The 27,288-nt window shown below is 40.5% G+C and overlaps 1 protein-coding gene and 1 long non-coding RNA gene across 2 annotated transcripts; one reads left to right on the forward strand and one right to left on the reverse strand.

Moving 5' to 3' along the window:
- Nucleotides 1-88: 88 nt before the first annotated feature.
- LOC119477554 lies at nt 89-17,158 on the forward strand. The gene is made up of 3 exons (XR_005204252.1): nt 89-248; nt 12,568-12,572; nt 17,145-17,158. It is a non-coding gene; the product is annotated as an uncharacterized LOC119477554 (long non-coding RNA).
- On the reverse strand, nt 1,310-27,288 carry pinx1 (PIN2 (TERF1) interacting telomerase inhibitor 1). The gene is made up of 7 exons (XM_037751670.1): nt 27,157-27,288; nt 25,763-25,872; nt 25,558-25,650; nt 24,723-24,804; nt 23,077-23,169; nt 17,245-17,327; nt 1,310-2,220 (listed from the first exon to the last, which is right to left on the reverse strand). Exons 1-7 carry the CDS (start codon nt 27,248-27,250, stop codon nt 1,486-1,488), a joined length of 1,290 nt encoding a protein of 429 aa, XP_037607598.1. The 5' UTR covers nt 27,251-27,288; the 3' UTR covers nt 1,310-1,485.

Here is a 27,288-nt window from a genome sequence, read left to right on the forward strand (position 1 = left end):
TTCTCCTCACCACTCTCCTGTTTTCTTTATAAATTCAACTACATTTCATTCCACCTATGAAGGAAAAAAACAAACACACACAAATACATTGCTATTTGGATTTATTTAAAAAGTGATTTTATCCTGTTAAAGCACCAACGTTTGTTTTCTTACAGCTCATGAATGTGTCAGTCAAACGTTTTCCAGATTTCTAGAAAACTGCTTCCGTTCATATTCGTCAAGTCATACATCACATCGAGGAGATTAATGTCTTCTGTTTTTACAAAATGGCAAAAACTGTCTCTGGGTCACTTTCATTTAAGGAGATATCAGTTATCTGAGGAATAAGATGCTTAAAACTAATTGCTGGCAAGAAAATATAATTCACTGTGAATGCTAAATAAATAATGCTGATATAAGATGTAACACACAAATAATAGTATTTGAAAAAAAATCATTTTGATGTATTTTTTGTGAAACAACAAGCACATTTATTTTCCAAAATAGTTTGGTAGTATTTTGAAATTTAGCAATTTGGATCCTTTGTATTCGATAAGACATAAGACAGACACATGCTAGCACTCATCTAATCATTTCTAAATTTGATGGAGGCTCATTTTAAAAAAGTACATCAACTTATGTCTGTATGAATATATATTTCTGTCCGTTGAATATGAAGCTAAAGCCTGCAGCTGGTCAGCTTAGCTTAGCATAAACAAGGCTCAACAATAAGGATTGCCCACTTGCCGGGGGGCATGTAAAATGCAACTTTGGGCAAGTAAATGTAGCAACTCGGGCAAGTGGTAAAAAAAAGAATTCAACGCATCCTTTTCTTTTCCAGAGCTGATGACTGAAGTAGTTAAATTGAGAGACATCTTGCTTCCTTCTCATCTCTGTTGAGATTTATACATGTGCAGTACCAATCGGGAGACAAAAAACAAAGTTTATGAGCTAAAGCGCAAACGAGCATTTCATTTATCCTAGAAACTTATCCTAGGAGTTTAGTTGGGTGGCGTTAGAGGATGTGGGAAAAGCTCCAGATTCAATTACTTAAAGATTAAAATGACAATTAACTTTCGCTAACCGGGCAAGTGAAAAAAAACTTTAACGTTGAACCCTGATACGGACAGGAAACGGGGAAACCATTGGCCTGGCTCTGTCGAAAAGTTACAAGAAAGCAAACAAGTGTATTTCTCAAAATGTCTCAACTCTTTTGCAAGTCAAGGCATTTTACCATCTGCCACAACAATGTGTATCCCAGTGGACGACAGTACAAGTTTGAGGTTTTAATGGACAGCTTCAAGGATTTTTATGTGATCAAATGTCTATCCTCGTCACTGTAGCAAAGTGTTCTTCATGGACAGATTATTAGACATTTGACTTTCTCATAAAGGCAATCAGTCCGTACACATGATCATGTTCATGATAATCGGACAACACGAGTACCAAGTCCTCCTGAAGCCTGACGGACTGGTGGCATCGGAGGCCAGTTCTATCAATTCCATCCTATTCTTGATGTTTCTTTTTCTTTTTCTTGTCCTTTTTGGATTTCTTCTCTACCGGCTCTTCCTCTTTTACGACATCGTCCATCTCCTCTCTGCGTTTCTTCTTCTTTTTGTCAACAACCTCAGATTCTACAGTTTGATCCTCAGTTGGTCCGTGTCCATGTAGTAGCTCAGTTTCCTTATTTTGTTTTTCAAGCTTCTTCTTCTTCTTCTTGGACGGAGGCAGCTCCTCACAGTTCTGCTCTGCACCCGAGGTGGAGCTACAGTTCTCATTTGCAGCTCCTTCGCTTTCTACCATTTTCCTCTTTTTCTTCTTTTTCCCTGAACGCTCCTGCTGTTGGTCCTCATCGTCCTCTATTACGACGATAGGAGCGGCGGTGCTGTTCTCTTCCACCACCTCCAGATCATCTGCTGACTTTTTGCTCTTCTTCTTCTTCTTCTTCTTCTTTTTCTTTTTGGGCTCTTCCGAGTCGTCGTTGCTGATGAGGTTGGCACTGGGTTCCTCAGAGGGACTTTGTTCCTCAGATGGACCTGATGTCTCGTCGGTTTCCATTGAGGGTGCTGTGCTCTGGGCCTGTCCACGAGACTTCTTCAACTGAGCCATTCGCTGTGCAAAATACTCCTGCATAGTGAGGGTGCTTTTCACAGTGTTGGTGATGGTCTCTGTATCCAGTTTAAAGGCAGCAGGAGTAAAAGTCTCCTCCGTCTCACCCTGAGAGTCACTGCTGTTGTTCTCCTAGACCAAAAAACACACATGAGAAGACACAGTTAGGATTTAATGCAGCATTTAGAGAATCTACACAGAAATAGACACACAATGGCGGACCGAGGGAGCTTAAGTGATCGTCAATCATCATGCAGAGATTAACCAGGCAGATTTTAGTGAGTGGAAAATAGCCCAAAATAGGATGTTGAGCTAACAATAAGTGTTAAAAGGATCATCTTAAAATAAGCATTACTGGACCTAATTGTCACACATTGTGACATTTATCATCATCTTCTTAAAACACAATGTGGCTCCACACATCCAGCTGTGTGTCCTTGCACAGTCAGCTCCTTAACGGCTACCTCTCTGTCTGACTACAAACATACCATATTTAATAAATAAACCACACGTGTTGATTTCTAAATGCTGTATATTTGATGCGAAAGCAGTTCTGTAGTGTCACAATGTCATTTCACATGGTTTAGAAATATTGATTTCATTCATTCATTATACTGGATTCAATCAAAAGAATTTAATAAATTGCAAATTAAATGTGTGAATCAAAGCTGCCACTCATCGGAGAGTCACATCAAGTACACAGACATGTTCATGCTAGGATAAGTAAACTACTCTCCTTTAACATAAACGGTTAATTTAATTAGGAAATCAACACTGACAACAGTTCATATCTTAATTATTCAGTGCTTTAGGGAAACCATTGAATGGTAAACAATAAAAACATTTCTTTAAAAAAATACAATAATTGTGCAGTTAATAACTTTCAGTTTTTGATGAAACTTTCAGAGGTGTTGATTTAATTCAATGTCAATTTTCTCTTTTCTAAATGATCACCTTTTTGGGCATTTTGCCTGTATTAAGGCCTTTACACACCGGGGGCATGACAAACGATACGAAAATGTGAAATACTTGCTTGTGACTATTATATACTGTATATAGGGCTTTTATTGTGAAAAGGTAAGAACAGAAGGAGTGGATCTGGTCAGTGCTGCCTTTGTCAAGGTTGGAAGGAGTAATAAAGTTTGCGGTCTTGGTTCAGACTACAGAGCCTCTGTGTTATTGTTTCATAAATATAGGTGCAACTCAACCTGTTCCGCACAACCTGATTGGTTTAGTCGCGGTGCAAAAGTTCAGAAAAATCAACCTTGACGTGCAAATGAATTGCACAAAAAAAAGGCCTCCAGTGTGTAAAGGCCTTTAGACAGTGACACTGTAGATACAGACAGGAAACGTAGGGAGCAAGGGAGGGTATGACGTGCGTCAAAAAACACTTGGAAAGCAGGACGCTTGTCATTTCTAGCGTTGTAAAGCCAATATCTTAAATATCTTTCAGGCAACTCTGATGAAAATCTACAGATTATGTAACCAGTATTCTTCTTGGCCATTGCAGGTTTCTGGTGTCTGTCATAAGTCATCTTGATTCTGAGACTTTTCCCTCTGCAACATGACATAATCGTGCAATGTTTGCAAAAGATGAAATAACAATTTAGGCAGGTGTTTGTTCATGTGTGTACCTCCTCGATGTGTGTCTGCCAATAAGCAAAGAAACACCAGAAACAGAGATTTCGGTCAGGAAAACGATCCATTTTAGGATCAAAGTGGAAGCTGCTCGGAGCAAAAAAGGCTTCTACTGACTCCAGCGAGACAGTCAGGAGGTGATCCGTTTGCTAAAAAAAAACACTGAACATAGTTGTTAAACAGGAGGAAAGAGCAGTACTCACTCATTTGTTTTGGTTACCTGTCTCCAATCTGGGAACGCAAGTCAGTCTGGTCACCAGCATTATTAAACAGCGACCACTTTTCAACTGTGAGGTACAACACGGTCTAGATTTTAACTCTACAGCAGGAACAATTTGTCACCTCACCCCTGCGACCCATTTGTCTTCATTTTCCTAATGGCCTACTCAATGCATAATGATTTGTCCAGAAGAATACAGGAGCTCCTCCTGAGGATCGCACTAAACAATGCTTCCGCTCTGAGTATTGCCTCAGAGATGGCGAGGCGGACGGCATTTTTCAAACCCTACAGATTAGAGATGAATTGAAAACACGGTGTTGTGCCGAGTCACCTCTCGGTTTGGCCTTTTCAGCTTTTACATTGAGATTACACTACTTTGACCCTCAACGCTGATTGAGATAGACAAGCTGACTGATGGGCTGGTAAAACAATGTGGATGTAGATACGAACAAGTCTTGTGGGACCTAAATAGACTGAAATGTGACGTTACTACATTATGCACTGGGGTTCTTTGTATACTGTATCTATATTTGTTTGTTTTTAGGATTACCAAAAGTGCCAAACTAGCCACCAGGGACGTTAGTGAAACTCTACAAGCTATTAATATTAACCAACTAAAAGGCTCTTCATAGTCGATATAGGGAAACAACCATTGTTTTTGTGGCCTAATATATTGATTAATATGGTCAGAAATTGCTGCTCTGCAAATATACCCCTGGTTCAATATTTTTTGTTAAGGCTAAAAATGATGCATGTAAAATCATGATTTGACCAAGTATAACCGAGTATTACTTGACATGCCTATTCCAACACGTTCTCATCCCAACTCTTTACATACTGGCAATTTATCAGACCCCTCTGCGTCACTTTTCACTCGCAGTAAACACGTCCTTAATATTGTGAGTTAAAGAAAAACACCTGCTTAGGTTTAGGCAACAAAACCATTTAGTTAGGTTTAGGAAAAAACAACATGGTCGGGCTTAAAAATGGCTACTTTTGTACAGGGAAAATGTGAAAACGGTACACGAACGATCAGCTGATTGTAATGTAAAAGTGAAAAGTAACGTACGGGACACCAACAGCGGCCTCCTGGATGAAAGCCCTGTGTTATTGGACCCATCCAGCGTGTCTCTTAACTTCCTCACCACAGCACTTTCCCTGAGCGTTTAATATTGACGAGGATGGGTTTACATTGTAATTAATGGAAAGCCTGGTGCATCGCATACCGGCACTAAAGGGTGCCTTGTGCGGCGGTATCGAACGCCATTGGCCGCGACAAAGCGTCCGTATTTGACGCCCTGGGAATGAGAACGGGCTGCATATTCTGCTGACTGTATTCCATCTCCAAACGATGGATTCAGAAGCCTCTCACAGTCATGGAGCACAGGGTTGAGGCTAAATGACAAGGCAGGTGTTCAAACGGACCACAAAGTTTTCCGCCACCTCAGACCTCGACTAGAATAACCCCAACTTCTAACAAGGGGGGAGAAGGCCCTTCAGGTGAGGTGCCATTAAACAAAACTTTCCAACTTCCCAGAGAAAAATCTATACTCCCTGTTACTGCACAATGGCATCCTCTCTGCTTGGGAGAGAGGAGATGGGGCTTAGAGCTGACAGCGCCAAACAACATGTAACTGGGATTTGGGAAGATGGCTGGGGGCCACTTTAGAACTGCCTGTGAAATTACTCTCAAGAGAGGGTGAATGAGCGAGGGGGGGGAAAAAAGAGAGGAGAGTGACTGAGAGAGAAACATCTCCTTCATCAGGGCAAGTGGCTGGAGCTTGGTCCGTGGTTTGTCCTCACTGCCTGGGGATCTCCATTAGACCCTGATCCGACAGGACACGCATACGTACAGCGTATGGATATAAAGCTGCAGATCCAGTCAGCATTACTGGCAGCCCTGGAGATTTTTGTTTGACGAGTGTTGAGGGCAACATGTAACTAAGAAACAACTCGGCAGTAGTGTTTGAGATCTTCTTTCCCTATTTCCAGGTGTGTGTTATTTTCTCTAGTTAGTATCACTCACCATTTCTGTGTGCGTGCCATACCGTATTAGTGTACAGCAGGCATGAGACCAAACCCTCAGACCAGAATAAATGTATCTCCATGATTAAAAAAACAAAACAACAAAACATAGCAATCACAAAATGCCATTTTATGAATTTATAGTATATTAAAATGTAAGCACAGCTGCATCAATACTTTACCACGCTTAATTTCCTTAATACATTAAAGAAAAATATGGCAAAACTTCAACTTTTGAAGAGGGCTGCAACTAACAATTATTTTCATTGTTGGATAATCTGTTGATTATTGTCTCGATTAATCGATTAGTTGTTCGGTCAATAAAATGTCAGAAAATGGTGAAAAATGTCAAACAGTGTTTCCCCAAAGCACAAGATGACGTCCTCAAATGTCTTGTTTTGTCCACAACTCAAAGATATTCAATTTACTGTCATAGAGGAATAGCGAAACCAGAAAATATTCACATTTAAGAAGCTGGATTCAGAGAAATCTGACTTTTTTTTCTTAAAAAAATTACTAAAGCCAATGAATCGATTTTCAAAATAGTTGGTAATTTATTAGTAGTTGACAACTAATCGATTAATCCTTGCAGCTCTATGTATTATGTAATATTAAATAAAATGGCTGCAGTGCTAATTTACATTCCTAAATTGTTAATGGCCGGTCAAAGCACTGCACAAAGCAACTGCAGAAAGTCTACAGTTGTAATCAATGGTAGCTTTATGCAGTTAATTCTTCAGCAGAGGTTTGCCGTCCATTTCTATATTGTCCGTTTGTCAGTCACTAGTTTTACTCATTGAACTGGTTAGGTGAAGCCCTGGCAACAAAAGACCAAACCTTCAACATACAGTGCATAGTGAAGATAATAATGCCATAGTGGTTTAGATTTTTATCTTGTAATGCCCATCATTAAAAATAAAAAACAAAATTTAACATGACTCGTTTTACTATTCAAATACTAAACCAAACACATTTTAAAGTGGGATCTGTTCAAAAAGGGACACAACCATGTGTTGATGATTTATAAAATCTGTTTACATAATTGCTGGAACTAGAGAAGAATGATTGAAAAGGCCGTCCCCGGCTACAACACAGTGGGGTTGGAGAACACACCTATAACAAGTCGTGTCTACTCCTTCTCCTCCTCCTCATCCTCCTCCTCCTCCCGGACCCAGAACCCCAGGAAAAGGATGCGCTCTGTGCACTGTGTGCAGTTCTGAGATAAGGCTCCTTCGGCAGAGGAGCGGTCTGGCTGGCTATCGGGCCCTTCCTGCTCCGCTCTCTCCCCTGGCGGGGGCTGGGGCTGGGCAGGGAACACAGGGAGGGCCCGCAGAGGGTCCCAGAGAAAAGGAGAGGGTGGGAAGACATTCAACAGGCCGCCTCCTTCAAGACACTCCAGTTCCATCTCTCCCTGCTAATGTAGCCGATGGAAAGCCAACGGTAAGACATGAGCCAAGGTGCCAAGGTACCGAGGCCAACATATTCAGGAGGAGAGTCCATCAAGCCAGCGGAGGGATGGTGGAAAACGGTTCACTGGAGTGTGTGTGAAACTTTTATAACTCAACAAGGTCGGCAGAGAAATTTAATTGACTACTCACTAGATCTGAAACGTTTACAGAGGAAGCTAAGCTTCTACTTATGTCTAAAGAGAATACAATTACAGAATCAGTACTTTAAGGGATGTTTAAATAAGAATTTAGCACCTGATCTCAATCCAAGGCCTTTAAAACTGAGTCTTTGCTAATACAGAGTCAACGTATTAAACAACACACTTCAGTACTAGAATACATGAAAGTAGACCTACCTAAGTAGTAAATATGTTTTTTTTGACAGCTGAACGGCTCTGCATTTAGAAAATATCGCCCTTTAGTGGTTTCCTATAGTGTTTCTCTAGTTATATATATATTATCTATACATAGATGAGCTCTGGTATGGATCTGTTGAGGCAGGGTGGTTTGGTTTTAGCCTGAAAAATGTCCCTGAAATATAGCAAAATATAACAACTCAATTTTTGATGTTTGCAGTCTAGGTGGATTTCCTTAACGGAAACTGCTGGATGCTGTTAATTTGTTTGTATCTCCACAACCGGCTGCAGTCGCGATGGGTCATAAAGGACTGGACTGTGTGTAGCCAGTGGGTCCATTAAATGCTTGGATTGCACAGGACGGGCCTAATATTTTCATTCGCCCCACTAACACCTTGTTTCCACACAGTTTTGTTTTGTGTTCATAAATCTGTATAGTATATGGAGATATATGGCCCCTAGTGTTCAACGCAAGGAAATGCATCTCTTTATGGATGGAAAGAAACACCACCGCAGATATGGGAGAGAAGTTACTGCTTAGATATAAAAGTGTTTTTATATGTATGAGTTACTGTCCGTTTTCTTTCTGTCCAGTCTAGATGAGTCACATTTATAAAAAAAATTCAAAGTGAAAAGGTCGACGGCATGCTAGCTGTGTCACATATAAAGAACATGCATAGTGGTTCATACAACTTTTAACAAAGCAGTTCACAAAACTGCTAAATATGCCATCAAAAGTTTCACTTAGAACAAAATGGAAGTTAACATAACAGGAGGACGGAGGAGTTTCACAAACACATCGGAGATCATGGAGTTTCCTACAGGAATTAATGAACCTCCGGTTGATTCCCATACGTACACGGCGCTATGTGGAAACGAGGCGCAAAGGATAACAAATGGGCGTTATATACAGCTTCTCAAAAGGGTTAATTCTTTTCTTTGTTTCAAATTACATTATTTATCTTTGTGTATTTTAACTGTTGGACAAAATCAGGAATCTGAAGACATCCATCTAACTCACGAGGAGCATTTGTCATGACTAAATGGTTAGTTGCAGCCCTAATTCCAGACATTGCCAATTTAGCAATTAATAATCACCCTCCCTTTCTACTGTTATCACGAACAGAAGTCCTGGAAAATTGTGTAGCAAAGCAAAGCATTGGTATTTTGGCAGTTCCTTTTCTCTGCTGCAGTGATAAAACCAGTGAATGCGGTTGCTTACAAAATGGGTGTAAACTGGGCCATGTAAGTTGTTTTTTTATGCGTAACACATTACATTTTTGGAAAACCATTTAAGGGGAAACTTAGAAAGTCAAATAACTTATTAATTCTTTAACATTTCATATTAAAACCTGGCCAAGACCCCGATCAGATTAAAAGGAGGCAAAAAATAATAACAAAGTCAGCCTTCCCATGCACTACCAGCCCTTCCAAGTCCATCAAGTTACAGGTATGAGGTTTAAAAATAAGAGAAATAATGAAAATTGTGACTGTTTATATACAGTATAATACTGCAAGGTTGAGAAATTCACTCTTTCGATATATTAAAAGTTATGAAAGAATTTAAACAAGATAAATATGTCTTACAAATGAGCTTTTCAGAAAGGTATAAAGTCACCTTCTGGCTCACATGTTAATTAGCATTTGACAAAGCTGCAGTTGCCCATTTATTTTCTTAAAAAACTGCCTGTTTGCATTACTTGCCGTTTTTTTTTTTCCAATAATTTCTAGCCAATATTGGTTGGGTCTGTAATTGCATGAGTGTGCCCTCATTGTCCTGCCACAATAATAAATTTGGCGATACTCAAGGTCTATGGATCAGGCCCTGATTAGCCAGCTGTCTCTCCCTGATGAGCACACAAGTCCAGCAGCCCATCCTTCATGAGCCTGATGTGGGCGGACAGAAAAACAGGTGGATACCTTATTCCCGGGTAAATAAGCAAACCATTCGGTTGACCATCAATAATTTTTTTTAAGTAATGTCGCAGCCTCCAAAGTGATCATAATATTTTACTTCCTTTTAATCGGAAATTACACAAAGTAACAAAGTTAAAAACTATAAAAATGACGTACTGTAACATTAAACACCACACATGCTTCCACAAAGCAATACTTTTGCTAAAGGCAGACTTTCTGTGTGTAGTTAAGACAAAAAAATGCGGTTTGAAAAATTGCACTTTGTGCCCGGTGTGAGAACGTTTATCATAAGTAACAAATGAAGACAACATTATGCATGCAGCATGACTGCCCTGTGCTTGTTCAACATTGCAAACACTTGCCGACAATGCCCCCCCTCAAGAGCATAAGGTAACCCCACCCCAACCCCAGAGAGGGAAGATGCAGTGATTATTTTCCCCAGCTGTGATTTATTAGATTAAAGAGTCAGTGATTAAACGGTAGTCGGCGGCTGTAAACAGCCGAGAGGGCTGGAAATCTTTGGGCGGTTAGCTTCACCAGGCGGTAATTACCCTGGCCCCATGTATTCTAGCTTAGGCCCGTAACTAAGAGACGGACGCCCTCTTTTTCTTTTTTGTCCTGCGCTAATCTGTAAGTGTCAGCGAGCTGGCATGGCCAGGAGGGAGCAGTCCACAGAACTGCCAGGGAGGTAGGTGGTAAATGTGTGTGTGTGTGTGTGTGTGTGTGTGTGTGTGTGTCTTTGCAGCAGGGGTGTGGAGTGGGGGGGTCGCTTGGCGGGTCTTGATATTTTCGGCGGTAGAAGCAAAAGGGCCTGTCAACAAACATGCTAAAGAAAGGCCTCGAGCTTTTGCTTGAGGCAATTAGATGTTATCTGAGAATGAATTAGAGCTCTTCAGCTTCACAATAAGCCTGCATGAGTGCACCGGCCCATTCAAACTGCGCCAGCCACGCTGCGACAATGCACGTTTACACCGGTAACCCCTTTCAACAGATCAATGCTGCAGGTTGATGGACAACTGAGCCACAGAAGAAAAAATCTCTGCTTTGGTGCCATGTTTCTATTTATACTGTCAATTATACAATGTAGTGGAACTCAGCAGTAAATACAAAATAATCCTACAAATATAAGCTAATAAAACAAATACAAATATAGAGATTTGAAATAACACAAATGGAAGATAAAAATAGTAAAACTTGTCAGTCTGCTTACTTGCATGAAGTCAAGCTGAAATAAAACTAATGTCTTAGTCCTGAATGATTATAGCAACTGAAGATATGTTCTGTGTAGATCTGCCTCATCTACATCAACCATACTATTAATGTTGACACACTTTTAAAATAACAATTGAGCACGACCTCACTTCAATGTTGGTTCACGGGCCTCAGCAGCAACCTGTGAAACCCGTTCTAGAGTTGAAGACAATTTCTTTAGTGAAAAGACATTTCGCCTCTGCGCCGTCAGCAAAGTTTCGCCGCTCGACTCCGCCCACCGGCTCCCTGGCGCCTTGCCGACGCATCTGCCAAACGCTCGAGGCCCCCAGCCCGCGCCGCCCCTGCCCCATATTCCTTAAGATGGCGGTATCGGGGGAGCCCCCGCTGACGTGCGATCCTTCATGTGGACGACGCGTGGGCAGGGAAAAACTTGCAACAGGTGCCACCCGATGAGGCCTGATCCTCGGCCCTTTGTGCCTGAGCAGGAGTGGGAGTGGGAGAGGCCGCAGGGGTCATGCTGACCCGAGAGCTGGGTGAGCCATACCGACCGTCTGACTGGAGGGCTCAGACGTCAAAACAAGCCGCGTACCAAATTATACTCAACCATTTTTCTTCCCTGACACATTTAAGGAGTATAGAACTAATAAACGGGTCGATGTTGTAACAATTTTGAGGTATTCTAACATCTCTGTCGACTGCAAAACTTAATTAGTTATAGATATTTACTGATATGAATGTTATTTTTTTTTTTTACTGTACTGATCAAGAGGCTGAATCAGTAAACTGAAAATTACATTTTGCTGACTGCATTTAAATACACTAAAATGATATTATAAATGATGCTGGGGATTCTTCACAAAATCAATATAATTTACTAAATGTTAAAACTGAAATATTGAAATGTAATTTTATTTACTTAAACATTTATTACAATGACAAAGTTTGAATGTCGGTATCTACGGTATGGCCATTTTACAGTAATAATATACTTTTAGGTTTTTAGAAAAACAGCTTGAAAAGTAAGAAAAACAAACCAACAATAAAAAAAGATAAAATTTGGTATTTTTCAAAACACCCACAACCCCCCTCCCAAAAGAAACGCAGAAGCAAATGTAGGTGGAAAAATAAAACTATGGCTTGTTTCCACCTTTCAACTGAGCTGGCGGCTTTAAAAAATGACTAACTTTTGTTGATATATGAATCGGCGGGGAGTCTATTTATCAGCAGGCCCTCTGCGGTCGCCCGCTTGGGTCCCTCAAGTCACAAGCCGCGTCGCTCCCCTTTGACTGATTAATTAGCCAATCAGAGGACATTTTTCACTGGGCGGCAGAATGGTTTATTTCAGCTAATGCCGGGCTTTCGAGCTGAGGCCCGTTGGAGCCTCGTCGGCTCTTTCGGCCTGCCTGAGTGGCCGGGCAGAGGGGCAAGGGAGATAAATCAAGCCGGGCTGGCCCTCCATGTGGCTCCCCTAACTAAACCCCCAGAGGAGGGCACGGTGGCGGAGAAGGAGGAGGAAGGAGAGGGGGACGCAGGACGGCCAGGGGCACTGCTCGCCCGCCGATAAGCATGGGGAGCACAGGGCTGCCAAAGTGCCTTCATTTAGAAGTGGCCGGGGCTTTTTGATATCTCGGCAGAGAGAGCCTGTCGTTTGTCATGCTGTGAGTAATTGTGTTGAGGGGCACAAGAGGAAGCGGGAGATGGAGGGGGCTTGCAGGCGTGGGATGGGTGATGGATAACAGAGAGCCACGTAGATGGACAGGTGCTCCACCACTACCTGATAACCCTCACTGGTCAGGGAGTGTAAATAATGGCTTTAAGCATACATTTTCAGGTGGCTACACGGTATGCTGGAATGAGGTTATGGGTGAAATGGCGGTCATATGTTTATCCTGTAGATCAGGGTTTGTATTTAACAAATAATTTTGTCGGAAATGTGTAAATTCAATTGTATTTTTATTACCGAGGTCAGAGTTAGTGGACTCCATTATATTGAGATGTGTTTCTAATTTTTGTCTTCCCTATTTACATACATGAGGGAGGGCAGAATATTAGGAACCCCTCTCAATATAATGCAGTCCAGCAAAACTACACTACCACTAATATGACCATGATGCTAAAACGTATAAATGATTTAACACGTCTATGACAAGTGTTTAGAAAAAAAAATGGAACATGATTGGCATCATAAAAGATAATTGTATTGGATTGCATTAGATTGTACAGGTGTACCTGATAAAGTGGACACTGAGTGTATGTTTGGTATGCTTTTAATCATTTTAGTACTCACCTTTCCATTTCTAAGTAGGGCCGGGTATTAAAGCTCAATACAGTTTGAATATCTAAAATGTGTTTTTATCAATGATTAAAAAGTGTAAATTATCCAAAGTTGACAACGACATGCTTGCTTAGGCTTGTTCTATTATTCTTTGATCAGATATCTATGAGGATGAAATCATTGAAATTTTCTCAATAAATGCCTTTTTTTTTTTATTTTAAGCCTATGGAGCGGTCGGACGGGGACAATTTATGGTTGTGTGTCACACAGCTAGGGTCTTAAATTTTCTTTTTTCCTCCTGCATCCAAGTGCATCTATGGTTGTTTGAAGAATATCAAAAGCTCTCTTCCAGCATTTTAGTTTCAACTCCGAAAGACATTTTTATTAGGGCTGTCAATCAATTAAAATATTTAATCGTGATTAATCGCAAATATAATCGCATTTTTTATCGCTTCAAAATGTATCTTAAAGGAAGATTTGTCAAGTATTTAATACTCGTATCAACATGGTATGGGACAAATATGCTTGCTTTATACAAATGTCTGTATTTATTATTAGAAATCAATTAACAACACAAAACAAAGACAAATATTGTCCAGAAACCCTCACAGGTACTGCATATAACATTAAGAAATATGGTCAAATCATAACATGGCAAACTGCAGCCCAACAGTCAACAACAGCTGTCAGTGTGTCAGTGTGCTGACTTGACTATGACTTGCTCCAAACTGCATGGGACTATAATAAAGTGGGCATGTCCGTAAAGGGGAGGCTCGTGGGTACCCATAGGACCCATTTTCATTCACATATCTTGAGGTCAGAGGTCAAGGGACCCCTGCGAAAATGGCCATGACAGTATTTCCTCGCCAAAATTTAGTGCATGTTTGCAGCGTTATTTAGCCTCAAGCTTTAAAATTGATCCCGCTGAAACCTAAAAATCCCAAGTTCCGTTAATGCGTTAAATAAATTAGTTGCATTAAAATGTATTTGCGTTAACAGCCCTAATTTTTATACAAAACACATACATTAAAATGGAAAATGTTAGAAAGTTATCTTAAATCAAAAAGGGTGATTTTAACCCAAAACACAGCTCTACTGTCAGGGCAGGAGGTTTACACAAAAAAACGGTAGTTCAGGGTGAAACACGGATGAAACGTAGTGGCTACCTCTATAGAGCCAATTAACATGAAGGGGTTAATAATCTGTCCCATGTGCTCATTTGGTCTTTTCAACACATCCAGTGCTGCCTTTTGACGAACGGGGGCACGTGGGACAGCCGAGTGTGTGTGTGCGTCTGTCTGTCTGCGTTTCAGGGGAGCGTTGTGAGCAGCGATAAGAGGCGAGCAGGAAGCACATCACTGCGGAGGAAGGAAAACCCCAGCAGTGGGGGGGGACTGGTGGAAGGGAGGCTGGAGGGACAGCAGTGGGTGGTGGGTGAAGTGCTGGGAGATTCATGAGCGGGAAGGAGGGCAGTTCTGGAGATCCAGATTTGGTCAGGTCTCTTGGCCTCACCTTGTCAGCATGCAGATATGTGATAATGGTGCAAACCCTCTGCCAATCCACTCTAAACAGAGGCCCCTAATGTTGATATAGTCACTACTTAGCAATACAACTCTTTAGGGTACTGAGATTATTGCATGTGTGTATATTGTGGAGCGTGTTTTGTGCTGTAACAGTAATGGTGGACTACTGTAAGCACAGATCAGGGTGCGCTGAGGGTCACTGGCAGTGTCACGGACACACTCGCAGGAGATCCTGCACAATGCCTAGAGCTTGATTGGTCCATCACCCTCTTTACCCCTTCCCAGCAACCTCAGATGTTGCCGGGCTTCAACACAAGGCCTCATGGGATGCCATTGTAATTGTGTTCAGCGTTTTCGATATGGTCAATGGTGTCCCTCCTGGCTGAAAAATAACAACCCATAACCAAACGATTAGGGAGGAAATGACGGTGTGTATTGCTTGCATTTCCAATGTTAATCAGCTGGGGAGCAGCAGCCATTGTGATGCTATGGCTCGGCACCTGCGGGGGAATAGAAAAGGTTTTTTCTCGCGCAATTTATGGATTTTTAAGATGCCAATTTCTTCAAGCCAAATGCTTGAGATAAACAGAGGGAGCCAAACAAGAGGCTTTTCTGTGTCTCGGAGTCCAAAAGCTACATTTGTTATTGTCCTTCTGGCTCTGTATGGAGTCAGCAGAACTTTCGACACCGAAAATACCACTTCATTAAATGAAGATTTATTAATTCATAACGGAAGTGTCTGCTTGCATCACTTCTCGTGTCTTTATAATGATAATACCACAGTTTATGTTCATGAAAAATCAGAAAAAATGTCCCATCTGTTAGCATCTAAAACATCTTATATCTAAATATGCAGTACTTATCTAACATCGTGATTGTATTTGTCAGTATTTTCAACTGAGTAAGGCAGGTAATGGGTGGTGGGACTCAATTAATGTAAATATATAAATAAGTTCAACTGTACCTTTGGTGCACAGAAAGTTTTATTAGCAGATTAATTTTGTTTAATTTCTGACAAAATAAAACCCCATTTCAAATTAAATAGACCATAAATGGAAGAGACTAAACACAGGTTAATACATTAATAAGTACAGTTTTGTTTTTGATAAGTAAGCCAAAGGATCTTACCAGCACTGAAATGCAACTTGCACTTGTTTGAGCCTGTAAGCTACGTTTCAAAAAGCACGAGAGCCAGCAAAACGCCAAATGGCAAAAGTGACGTTTGAAGTGACCACCCACCGATGCCAAGAGCAAAAAAAGAGAACTTTTTTGCAAGCATCATCATTTGAGATTTCCGCACACCTCACCCCAATTTTGATTTGCCTTTAATAATGCCCGCTGGCATTATAACTACCTGGTGTGAGCGCTCCAAGACAGAAGTAGAGAAGAGGGGGGAGAGAGGAGTAGGGGGTAAGAGTGCAAATCCCTTAACTGGATTTAGGTGCTCTTGCCGCGATCGGTGGCCTGTTGGCGGTGTTAAAGCTACGCGATGTGACATGGCTAATCTAGGGCCACAGGCTGCTCAGGAGCTGGGCCCCGTAGAAGCAACTGATGGAGGCATCAGCACCAGTGGTCATCCTTAATCACCAAGACAGAGGCAGATAAGCTTGAGCCACCTGGCCAGAGGTATGTCATCACCTCCCCCGGTGCACACGACTGGGTTAAGAAAGATCACAGGGCTGCTCAGTTTAGAAAACTACTGTTTCACTGCAAAAAGAGTAAATGACACCTTGGTTTAGAAATATTCTCTACAGATATTTTGTAAATGTAAAATTACAATTTTATTGTCACACATTGTACATAGTAAAGCACAGCACACAGTGAAGTTTAGCTACTGCATTTAACCCATCCTGGTATACAGTATATTAGGAGCAGTGGGCAGCTCCTATAGAGCGTCCGGGGAGCAGTTTTAGGAGGTCGATGCCTTGCTCAAGAGGCAAACTGGCACCTTTCCAGCTGCCAGTCCAAACTCTGTACTTAGTCCATGCAGGGACTTGAATAGACAAGTCCATTAGGCTGAGCTACTTCTGCCCTGTGCTGGACCTTTTGTAACTGGATATATAGTGCACTTTGACAGGATAAAACTGACTGGATCTAATGAATATAGTCATATATTACAGGTATTAGATGTAACCATATTTCCTATTTTGGATATAATTACTACACAAAAGTCCTACAGACAAATATTTCTGATCATAAACTGACTGTGAAAGACAGTTGATCACTTGAACACACTTTGGAACTATGGAAATACGTTGTTTTAACTTTTAGGGTATTTTTTATTCAATCATTTTTAATTCCTGTGATATATTCAGATAAGTGTTTTATGTGTAGCTTGTTTTATGGCAGAAATGAAACCAAGCCAATCAATGGTGTGCAGGATTTTTATCGGATATAAAAAATATATATACAGTATATATATATTATTTGTTTATTTGTTAGAATCAATTAATTAAGATGGACATTTGGAAAATGCCTAAATTCAACTTTAAGGCAAGAGAGGATTTGTGGCTAATGTGAATAATCTTGATCTCTTTCTTACCTGCTCTTGGTGAATTGCAGATCTTCCTCTCTTCCCAAAGATACAGTTAAGGTCTGTTTCACTACGAGAGGACAGGTCCTTTCCTAGTAGGGAAAAATAAAAACAATTCAAAACCATACAGCAACTTAAAACTCAGTTTAAAACTAAGTTGTTGTTTTTTTTAGCTTGATTATTCTGGCATCTAGAAAGAACCAAGACTAATTCAAACAACAGGATAAAATGACAGAAATTGCCAATCCGCAAAACAAAAAAAGTCATTTCTGGCATAAACTAGTGGGTCTTTATGTTTGAAATGTGCCAAAAGGTGGCCAGAAACAATTCATAGTCACATTTAACACACAGACAGCAACAAAATAAATACATTTAAAATGCAGACATCTAAAGGGCGAATATTTCACCTAGGTAACCTGTAATGTTGAAAGCATGAGTATGTTTGTGTCTCTGTATGTGTGTGTGTGTGTGTTGGGGGTAGGAGGTGGTCTGTTGAGCAAAGGTTTGCGTGGTTTGCTTCTTGCTCCTGGGATAAAACGGCAAAGAAAAATAAACTGACGACAAGGTCTGCCACGCCACGCCTCCGGATTCCCATTTTCAAGCCGGGCCTCAAAGACTCCTGGAGCACACAGTCGTCTGTCTCAAGCCCAGGTCCTGTTCGTACAGCTGCATCCTCTTCCTTCAGCGGGGCTCTGATAACATTTGGTTATTTATTGCTTTTAAACCTCTATCTCCCCTACTCACGGCTTTGAAAGTCACTGCACATGCAGGTCTAAGAAGTAAAACCCAAGAAAGTATGTTGGAAAACTAAAATAAATGAGGAGGGAGGGGGGCCTGTGGTGTTTGTCATCTAGTGAACTCGGGTCAAACGTACTGTAAAATGATGCCCAATCTGACCTTTCTGCTGTTTGGATGTGGAAGTACCCGTCAAAATTCTCAGGCTTTCAGGTGAAAGTGCAAATAACAACGTTCGGATAAAAAAAAGGAGCCCAAACGTTCAAAAGGTGGCTGAATGCCATTACGCTGTCGTGCAGTGGAAAGTGTTAGTGAATACATGCTGGTTTCCAAGGACACAGTTGAAATGGCAACAACTGTCAGTACAGATAACTAGTCAAACCAGACCAACAGATCACGGAGGCTCTACGTAGAAACACACAATTTGACAAATAAAAATGTAACGTATTACTAAAAAAGAAAAAATAAGATTGATGGTGTCATATAAATGGTGCATGGATGAGGTATTTTTGTATGGCAACCAGGAAGTTAGCATCGCCCTGGTTCCCTCGACAAAAAGCCAATGGGATTTTTTTCCATTGGGTTTTGGATTATTGCAGAAAATAAACTCTGTGCCAAACACACGTTTATGATACTTTCACGTTTTGTTCAGCAAGATAATCTCCACAAATGAACACCACTTTTATGATTTTCGAAGTGTGAATGCAATCGTCAGAAGTTAAAAGCTAACGTTAGGCTATAAACAAACTACACCACGGTCGCATGAGCGCGAGTATACACGAGACCGTAAAGGCGGACGGTGTCGGCATGATGATGTTTTGTAGTCTCATTTAGCCACTTGTAACACGTAAAAGCTTAAAAATTCATGAGTGGGATATCTCAAATGTCCTCAAATGTCTTGTTTTGTCCACAACTAAAAGATATTCAGTTTACTGTCATAGACGAGTAAAGAAACCAGGAAATTAACAAGCTGGAATCAGAGAATTTTGACTTTTTCTCATAAAAAATTACTCAAACTGATTACCAAAATAGTTGCAGATTAATTTAATAGTTGACAACTAATTGATTAACCGTTGCAGCTTTACTGAAATGCGAACATTTGTTTTGTTAAAAAGCCCCAAGACTGCGATAAAGCCAACCACACGGAGCAACGGATGGAGAGCTGTAGTTAAATTCTGCATCAACCGCCCCTTGCTGCCCTGACAGGTGATAGATGGAGGTAGCAATTAAAACTGGGTTACTGGTTTATGCTGTGGGCCCCGGACCTAAGCAAGCAGAGATTTTGGTGCCTTTCCCCACAAACAAAGGCCATCAATCCTCAGCGCTGGCAGTGAGGGAACCAGCCTGAACAGGATATCAATAAAAAAGCAGGAGTAAGAGAGTAAGGAGGAGGCCTGCGCTGAGACGGAGAGAGAGATGTTTAGAAGATGGTTCTGTGGCCACAACATTTTTAAGCATCAATGCTTTTACAGATTTCATATCAAATAAATAATAAATGACTAAATAAGACTAGTATTTAATAAGCAAGGCATTGAATTAAGTAACCAGTTATACTGTAGATTAAGCAAATTATATCTCTTAAAATATTTTTATGACTGGATATGTAATCAGGTTTGTAAAATGGTAGATTCAATGGTTGACCTTTGACAGATCTCTGCACATCCAGAACTAGGAGTAGTACCTGACTTTTTCAACCTCTCATGTAACAAGCTTAGCAACACTAAATCTATTACCAAGCCTTAACTTGGCAACAGCTTCACAGGGAGGGGAGCCGACATCGGAGCAGTCAGTGGAGACATGCAAACAGGCGTGGCGGGTTACATGTTGCCAGGTAACCCTTTAGTTGCCCATGCCGATCCAGACCGCAAGCTGGACACAGAAATGCAATGCCAACAACAGACGGAGATCATTAGAAAAATGATAAACTAATTAATAAAATATGACTGTAGCTAGCTGTCTAATATCATTCTGAGAGGATCATACATATTTCCTACATGAGACATCCATCTCAAAACTGACAGTTCCACAGTCAAACTGCGCTGGCAGTTTATGCCTGTCAGACCACTTCAGGCAGGCGGAACAACTCAACTCTCAAGTTTCCAATCAAGTTACGAATCGTTTATGGACAAACGAGTAGTGCCAGCGTCCCTTCTGTTGCATGACAACGGTTGCCGCCTCCTTTAAGTAGAAACAAGTTAAAGCGGTGTTACGTTGCCAAAGACACGTCTACTACTACCTACAGAGCCACAAACTGGCTCGAGATTGAATTCCAGTGAAAACATTCCCACCTGCATTTCCCATTAACCGCCTCCTGCTCTACTTTCTGACAGTCTGACAAAATAAATATAGTGTAAGAGACCTGATTTCAAATGTGTTAATGTCACAAACAGTAGCAGCGTCAGCCAGGTGCTACCGGCTCTTTAGCTTCCCCATTTACAAACAGCTGGTGGTGATAATGGATGGGATCCTCCTCAAATGAATTAGAACTTAAAGTCCTGCTGGATCACTTTATTAACTGACGACAGGTTGGGGTACAAGTGTATCCTAATGCAAAGACGACAAAAGAGGCCCAAGTTCACAGTCGACACAAATGTCCAGTGATAAACAACAGACAAATGTGGCTGTCAAAATGGCAAAAACACTTGAGCAAGGTATTGTTTTCGGGGCTTTTTAGCGGGGTCAATGAGGCCGTTTTGGGGGGTGAAGAGAGGTGGTCCAAACAGAAGTGTAGCAACTCAATAAGCTCACAGTTTGGTGGGATTCACAGCACAGGGTTAACATTTTGATGCCATCAAGATTCATTTTGACACACTAGACAGATAGTGCCAAATGGAAATAATATCTTACATTCTCATCAACCCTTTGAACTCTGCAATAGAAATGGTCCGCCAGTGCCTGCATTGTTATTTTTTGCTTATTGTGATGTCATTTTTCGGAGTATCTTCAAATTCTTCATATCCCTGAAATCTGTACAACCCAAGCTAAAAGGTTATGTAAGTCAATAAACCATAACAATTGGTAAAAGTATTGAAATTGTGTCATTAATTAAAGTAATACAAAAATCAGACATGTTTTTTCATAAAACGTTATTAAATAAACACAAAAAATATTGATCCAAAAATATTTCTAATTGTAGAAACATGAAAAAATATTTCTTAATACTCCATAAGTTATTTGAAATATGCACATTTATTGTTTTTTTAAATATGCTCATTTCTATGAGCAGATCGAGTGCAATACTATTTTGATAGTTTTGTTACATTACGCATGTAATGTAACGTAATGATGTCATCACAAGTGTACATCGTGATGATGCGAAAGACAGAAGCCTTAACTTTCTGCTGCAAAAATAATGAATGCTCTAGCTATTATGGTTTTTATTTTACATCAATTTAAACAGGATCATACTAACAACGATCTCCCGCGGCCATTACGGGGCAATACTTTGTCGCCACCGCGCATTTCACCATGTTTTTTTACAGCACGCAACGTGATGATGTCATCATGATCGTACCACCTGATGACGCGGAAAGTCAGAAGCCTTAGTTTTCTGCTGCAAAAAGAATAAATGCCCTCGCTATTTTTATTTTACATTGATTTAAACCGGATCATGCAAACAATGATCTCCCGTTTTTAAAAGGGGTTAAGAAAAACTTAAAAAACACAAATCCAAATTTCCATTATGGTAAATGTGCTGTAACATTTAACAATGTGAAGTGATATGTAGAGATGGAATGGGTGCATTCATAATCAGAGCAGCAAACAGATGCAGACTACCAATATGGGACACCAACTGAAGCAAATGTGCCTCTGCACTAGTCAGAAAAATCTCAACTTGAGCACAAATTCGCTGTTATAGCAAATTGCATGACTTAAATAAAGTATGTATAGAGAGCGGGGGCAGACAAGAGAGCATCCGGAGGTAAATCATCACATCCCTAATGTCCGTGCTTCGTGTCTTAAGTGAGCCTCGTATGGTGCATCTGATCCACCAGGGACGTGGTCTTTTTCTGGCTCCTGCCAAATTAAGATCACAAAAACAGGGTGAGGAGGTCTGGGGAAGAGGCTGAGGCCATGTTTTATCTGGCAGGGTCATCTAATGGGTCACACAGCCTCTGGGAGGTGTTGTTTTTGGGGGGGCCAGTAAATGGACATGCCAGATGCCCCAAACAGGAAACAGGAAGTTGCTATTGAATGACGTAAAATATAAAAGGCTCTTCCAGGTGAGGCAAAAGTCCAGAAATTTTGTTTTCCCATGTATGCTGACCTCATGAGGTACATTTGAACCCAATGACAAAAACGATTATAGATTAATTACTTTGACACATGTTACTATTTGATGAGCTTGCACTACTTTCTGGCAAAAGGACTTGCAGAATTACTGTACTAAAAAAAAGTACTTTCATTAATATCAGTTACGTATTGCAAGTCCAACATCAAAACACCATTACTAATGAATACCCTGTCTTATTAAGAAGTTGTGCTTGTAATCACTCAACTATGCCAAAGCGAAGCAGCTCAGCAGTAAAATATGGGCAAGTGGTTATTCATTTTGGTCTCCAGTGGTCCTGAATACCAAATTCCTCCTCGTGCCTATCAGTGTACCGGCCTTGACCAGCAAATCTTGACTTCCTGACGTGTAAAGGAGTAATGAAAAGTAGAAAGAAGAGTTATTAATAACCTCCCCTAGCACTGACCCGGGCCAACTGACCCAGCACAGCCTGTCAGATCTCTGATCAGCACCTGTGGTCTCAGCCAAGTGCACAAGGCTCAACGAGGAGTTAAGGAGGCTTTCTGTCTGTCTAGGTGGATTGGAGGAAAGGTGGAAAACTAAAAAAATGGAGGCACACACTTGAGTTGTTGCTGGCAAAAAAGAGATGCTGAGCTTAAATCAGTGCACAGTTGTCCTGAAACAAAGAACCGTTGATCCAGTCTGGCTGAGTTTGATACTACAGAAACAGTTTTACATGTAGTCAATGTAATGACTGCTGGGAATGAGAAATGAAAACACTGTGTGCACAAATAGCATCTTCCTGAGCTATGTTTATCCCTCTGATCTCTGCCTGCTCCTGTAAGGACCTGTCGGCTGCCAAAAGATCAACTCACCTTTAGTGAACTTCATGTAATGGACCCTCTTTTTGGAGGTCTTGGACTTCTCTTCCAAGCTGAATCCTTTCGGCTCCTCTGGTGGTGGAGGTTCTATAGAAAAAATAAAAGAAAATATAACAAAATAAATATGGGCACATGTAGTTACAAATTTAAGATGTTCAGCATCATTTCGCAGCTTTACCAACTCGGAAAAAATAGTATTCTATATGTGCTTTGTTTCCCAGAACAGTGATAATGAAGATATGAATTGTATGACAGTAACTGTATCCAAACATTTTTTCTCCTAAATGTTGCAGTGCAGCACCCTCTACTGTCCAATGATGGACCAAACACACAGAAGAAGCTGCATTGTATTTGGTGTAGTCGCATAGTTTATACAGAGCGACAGTGTTGGGAAGGTTACTACTGACAGTAAGTATAAATCATGTATTAACTCTACATAATGCAGTGCCAGTGTGAGCCATATGTGACACATATTTAGTGCATGGCATATTTTATATTACTACTAATAGATCTAATCAACTATTAACAAAGTGCTTGAACACGCTGTGAGAGCTGTGGTGTTGCAAGAGGCAGTAAACTTTAAAAGGGATAGTTCTGGTGTTTTTAAGTGGGGTTGTATGAGGTACTTATCCATAGTTAGAGTATTACCTACTGTAGATAGAGGTCGGCCCCCTGTTTGGAGAAGCAGACAGGAGTTAACCACATTGAAGCAAAGCAATGTACTGCTGTGGACGGGGCCGGCAGCAAAACGTATTTTAGCCACCTAAAAGAAAGGCTTACCTAAAAAAAATCCTTATCAGTTTAAGTTTATGATATATTTTGAATATTTTCACTGATTTACCTTGCCATGAGACAGCTATACAGTCCATATATCCGACGGGGAACTGAAACCGCTATCTATGCGATTGTCGAAGCAGCCAGACTCAATTGAAAAAAACAGTAGTGTTACCTCGCAGAACACGGGGGTTGCTGGTCTACCGCTGCTTCGATTGGTTAGTTTGTTTGTGTTATTGTGTGACTTTGGTTAGTCCAGGTTCATCAGAGCACAACATAGCACAAACAAACTAACCGAACGAGGCAGTGGTAGACCAGCAACTCCCGTGTAATGCGAGGTAAAATTACAGGTCTTTTTTCAATGGAGTCTCGTGGCTTTGGCGAGAGCATAGATTGATACAACGGCTTCAGTTCAGGTAAAGTGGTGAAAATATAGCGTACACTTAAACTGATAATGATTTATTTTTAGGTGGGCCTTTCTTTTAGGAGGCTAAAATACGTTTTGCTGCTCGCCTCGTCCACAGCAGTACATTGCTTTGGTTCCTATATGGTAAGTCCTGTCTGCTTCTCCAAACTGGGGGCGTGCCGACCGTCATCTACTGTAGATAATACACTGACTATTGATAAGTACCTCATACAACCCCACTTCAAAACACCCAAACTATCCCTTTAAGGACCTTGTTTTTGGCATCATACTAAAATCAACTAAAACATTTTCTTTAATGCAACAGGGATTAGATTGTGAAGAACAAGTGACAGACACCTTTTTGAACAGTACACAGTAACACCCCACGAAGTTGACTACCACAAATAAATTCACAACCTGTTCATAAACAGTGCATCTTAACGCTGCTGTTTGTACATACCAGTGCTGCTGTTTTGACCATGGCAGTTGTTCAGTTGCGCAAGAAGCTCATTGAAATCATCTTGGTGGGCGATCCAGTTATCCTGTGAACACACCAGATGTCAACATAACGTAACAGACAATAACTTCAAAAGTAATGCGGGAGATAATTATGGATTTGGATACTCAGTTGCCAGTTTATTAGGTACACATAGCTAAATATTGCAGTCTAATACAACACACAAAATCAACCTCAATCCAGCCTTCATGAAGGTTTTTGTTGAAAATGTTTTAGAGAGGTGTCGATTCAACTGTGTGGTTATTTTGGAGGACGTAGTTTGTGGTGCTGTTGAATTGAATTGTGTAATGACAGGTGTTTCTATTATTTTGTCCAGCCCATTTAAATGAATGAGGGTAGTCTTAATTGCAGAAACATTTCTCTGTATAAGGTAATACGTGGTGCTTAAATCAGGTATTAAGGGGACAGACTTAGTATTTGTGGAGCAAGACTGTCATTTAAATCTGTACTGAAACACATGACATTTTAAAGAGAGACTGCAATATTCCTCAAGAAAAATAATTGTTGTTCAAGTAGTTTAAATACACCATTTCACAATGCATAAACTGCTCCCATGCATTAGAGGCGTCTACAAATAACCTTGTGAGTAATGTAGGCTAATCACTATGATCTGATTACATACAGTATTCTCTTTAAGTTCTCTTGGGAAAAAAATCCCTCAAAAATAGACATATTTGTTTATAGGAGGTGTTAAAATTAACAAACATGGAGAAAAATGAACAGGGCAAGAAAAAGATTTCATTCAAGTTTTAAGTCACAAAGTGTTAAATGTGCTCACCTCACAGCTGACACTGGTTCCAAGACCATAGTTGTTGTTTTTAACTTTTACTTTGATATGGTCAGTGGTGCCTTGCTCGGTTCTGCCCAGGCCCTACACAGGAAAAGAAAGGACATAACATGTGTCACACCAACTCATCCATTCATTCATTGCCAACGTCTTAAGACATCACCACTGTTGACCCGACAAGAGAGATCCACCTCACCTTGCCCTTGGACCAGCCCATTCGCTCCAGCATCTTCTGGCCGAATTTGGACTCATCTTTACTCCAGGTGCTGTTCCTGGGGTCGACAGACCACTTCTGTTTCCTTCGGGCTGGATAGAGAGCAGCAACATCATTACATAACAGACATCCAACAAAATATTACATAACGAACAGGACCAGTAGGATACTGCAAGGTGATACTGACTAGTCCTTAATATGCACACACAAACAACTTGTTACTGTACAGATAATGCATAAAACTGTTAACACAGAGATAGATATCAGACTGTGATACTGTCCTGTGCCTTTATCATTTAAAGGTCCCATATTATGCTCATTTTCAGGTTCATTCTTGTATTTTGTGTTTCTACTACAACATGTTTACATGATGTAATGTTAAAAGAAAAACTTTATTTTCCTCATACTGTCAGCCTGAATATGCCTGTATTTACCCTCTGTCTGAAACGCTCCGTTTTAGCACATTTTGACAGAATTGCAACAGAATTGCGAACAGCTTGGGTCCATGTGTACTTCCTGTCAGCTGATGACATTCACATACACTGCAACCAGGAAATAAACTGGGACACATTTAGAATGTTTACGTTTAAACCTGTGTCAAGGGTCTAAATAGTGTATATTCGTGACATCACAAATGGGCAGAAATCCTGACAGCTTGTTTCAAATGCAGAGTTTCTGAATACGGGCTGTGTGTATTTCCCCTGTGGATTGAGTGTTTCGATACTTTCACAGTATATATATATATATATATATATATATATATATGACTTAAGCCTGCTTTATAATAAAAAAACATGAAAATCTCACTTTTTTATAACATGGGACCTTTAAATAAACAGTATACACATTTCAAAACCTTATAGTATAGTGATCTCACTTAGTCAATAAACCAGATTTCGGCCCAGATAATCAGGACAATGAAGTGTCATGTGCATGTAAACAATAGTTGACAACTGTCAACATGAATCAGAGCAGAAGCAATACTTTATACCCCATCATCCGACCATTGCTTTGAGAGTACAACATGCCATAGCTTATAACAAGTTTATTAAATAGAGAGCAGACACATGAATACAAGTATTAGGTCAGTACGGACAATACAGTTAGCTAAAGTGAGCTAATGACAAGTTACTGGAGTTAAGATGCAGAGATAGAAGAGAAAACACGTGTTTACACAGACTGCTGTGCTAATGCTAATGCTAATGTTAGCTACCGGAATAACTTAATAAATACGAAATACTGAAGATTTCCAGAAGAAAGCCTCTCGGCAGCTGGTAGCAGTGTTTTTTAGCAAACACAAAACATAAAAATACATATTGTTAAAGTGAAAGAAAAAGGGAAATATCCGTTAAAACATCCAGAAGAAATGAACTTACGCTCAGCAAGCATGGACATCCTGGGGTCCTTAAACAGCTTGACGTGGGTCGCGTAGGGCTCCCAGAGAAATGCCTGAAGACAATATATCACCATGCTGGTTGTTTGTCAGGATAAACATATCCTGCTAAAAA

This window comes from Sebastes umbrosus, chromosome 18, assembly GCF_015220745.1.
Source record: "Sebastes umbrosus isolate fSebUmb1 chromosome 18, fSebUmb1.pri, whole genome shotgun sequence".
Taxonomy (NCBI): domain Eukaryota; kingdom Metazoa; phylum Chordata; class Actinopteri; order Perciformes; family Sebastidae; genus Sebastes; species Sebastes umbrosus.

Coding starts and splice junctions, on each gene's coding strand:
- pinx1 (XM_037751670.1), bottom strand. CDS start 27,250: ATGGTGATATATTGTCTTCAGGCATTTCTCTGGGAGCCCTACGCGACC. Junction 25,873..27,156: donor GATGTCCATGCTTGCTGAGC/GTAAGTTCATTT, acceptor CTCTCTATCCAG/CCCGAAGGAAACAGAAGTGG. Junction 23,170..24,722: donor TGGTCAAAACAGCAGCACTG/GTATGTACAAAC, acceptor TTTTTTCTATAG/AACCTCCACCACCAGAGGAG.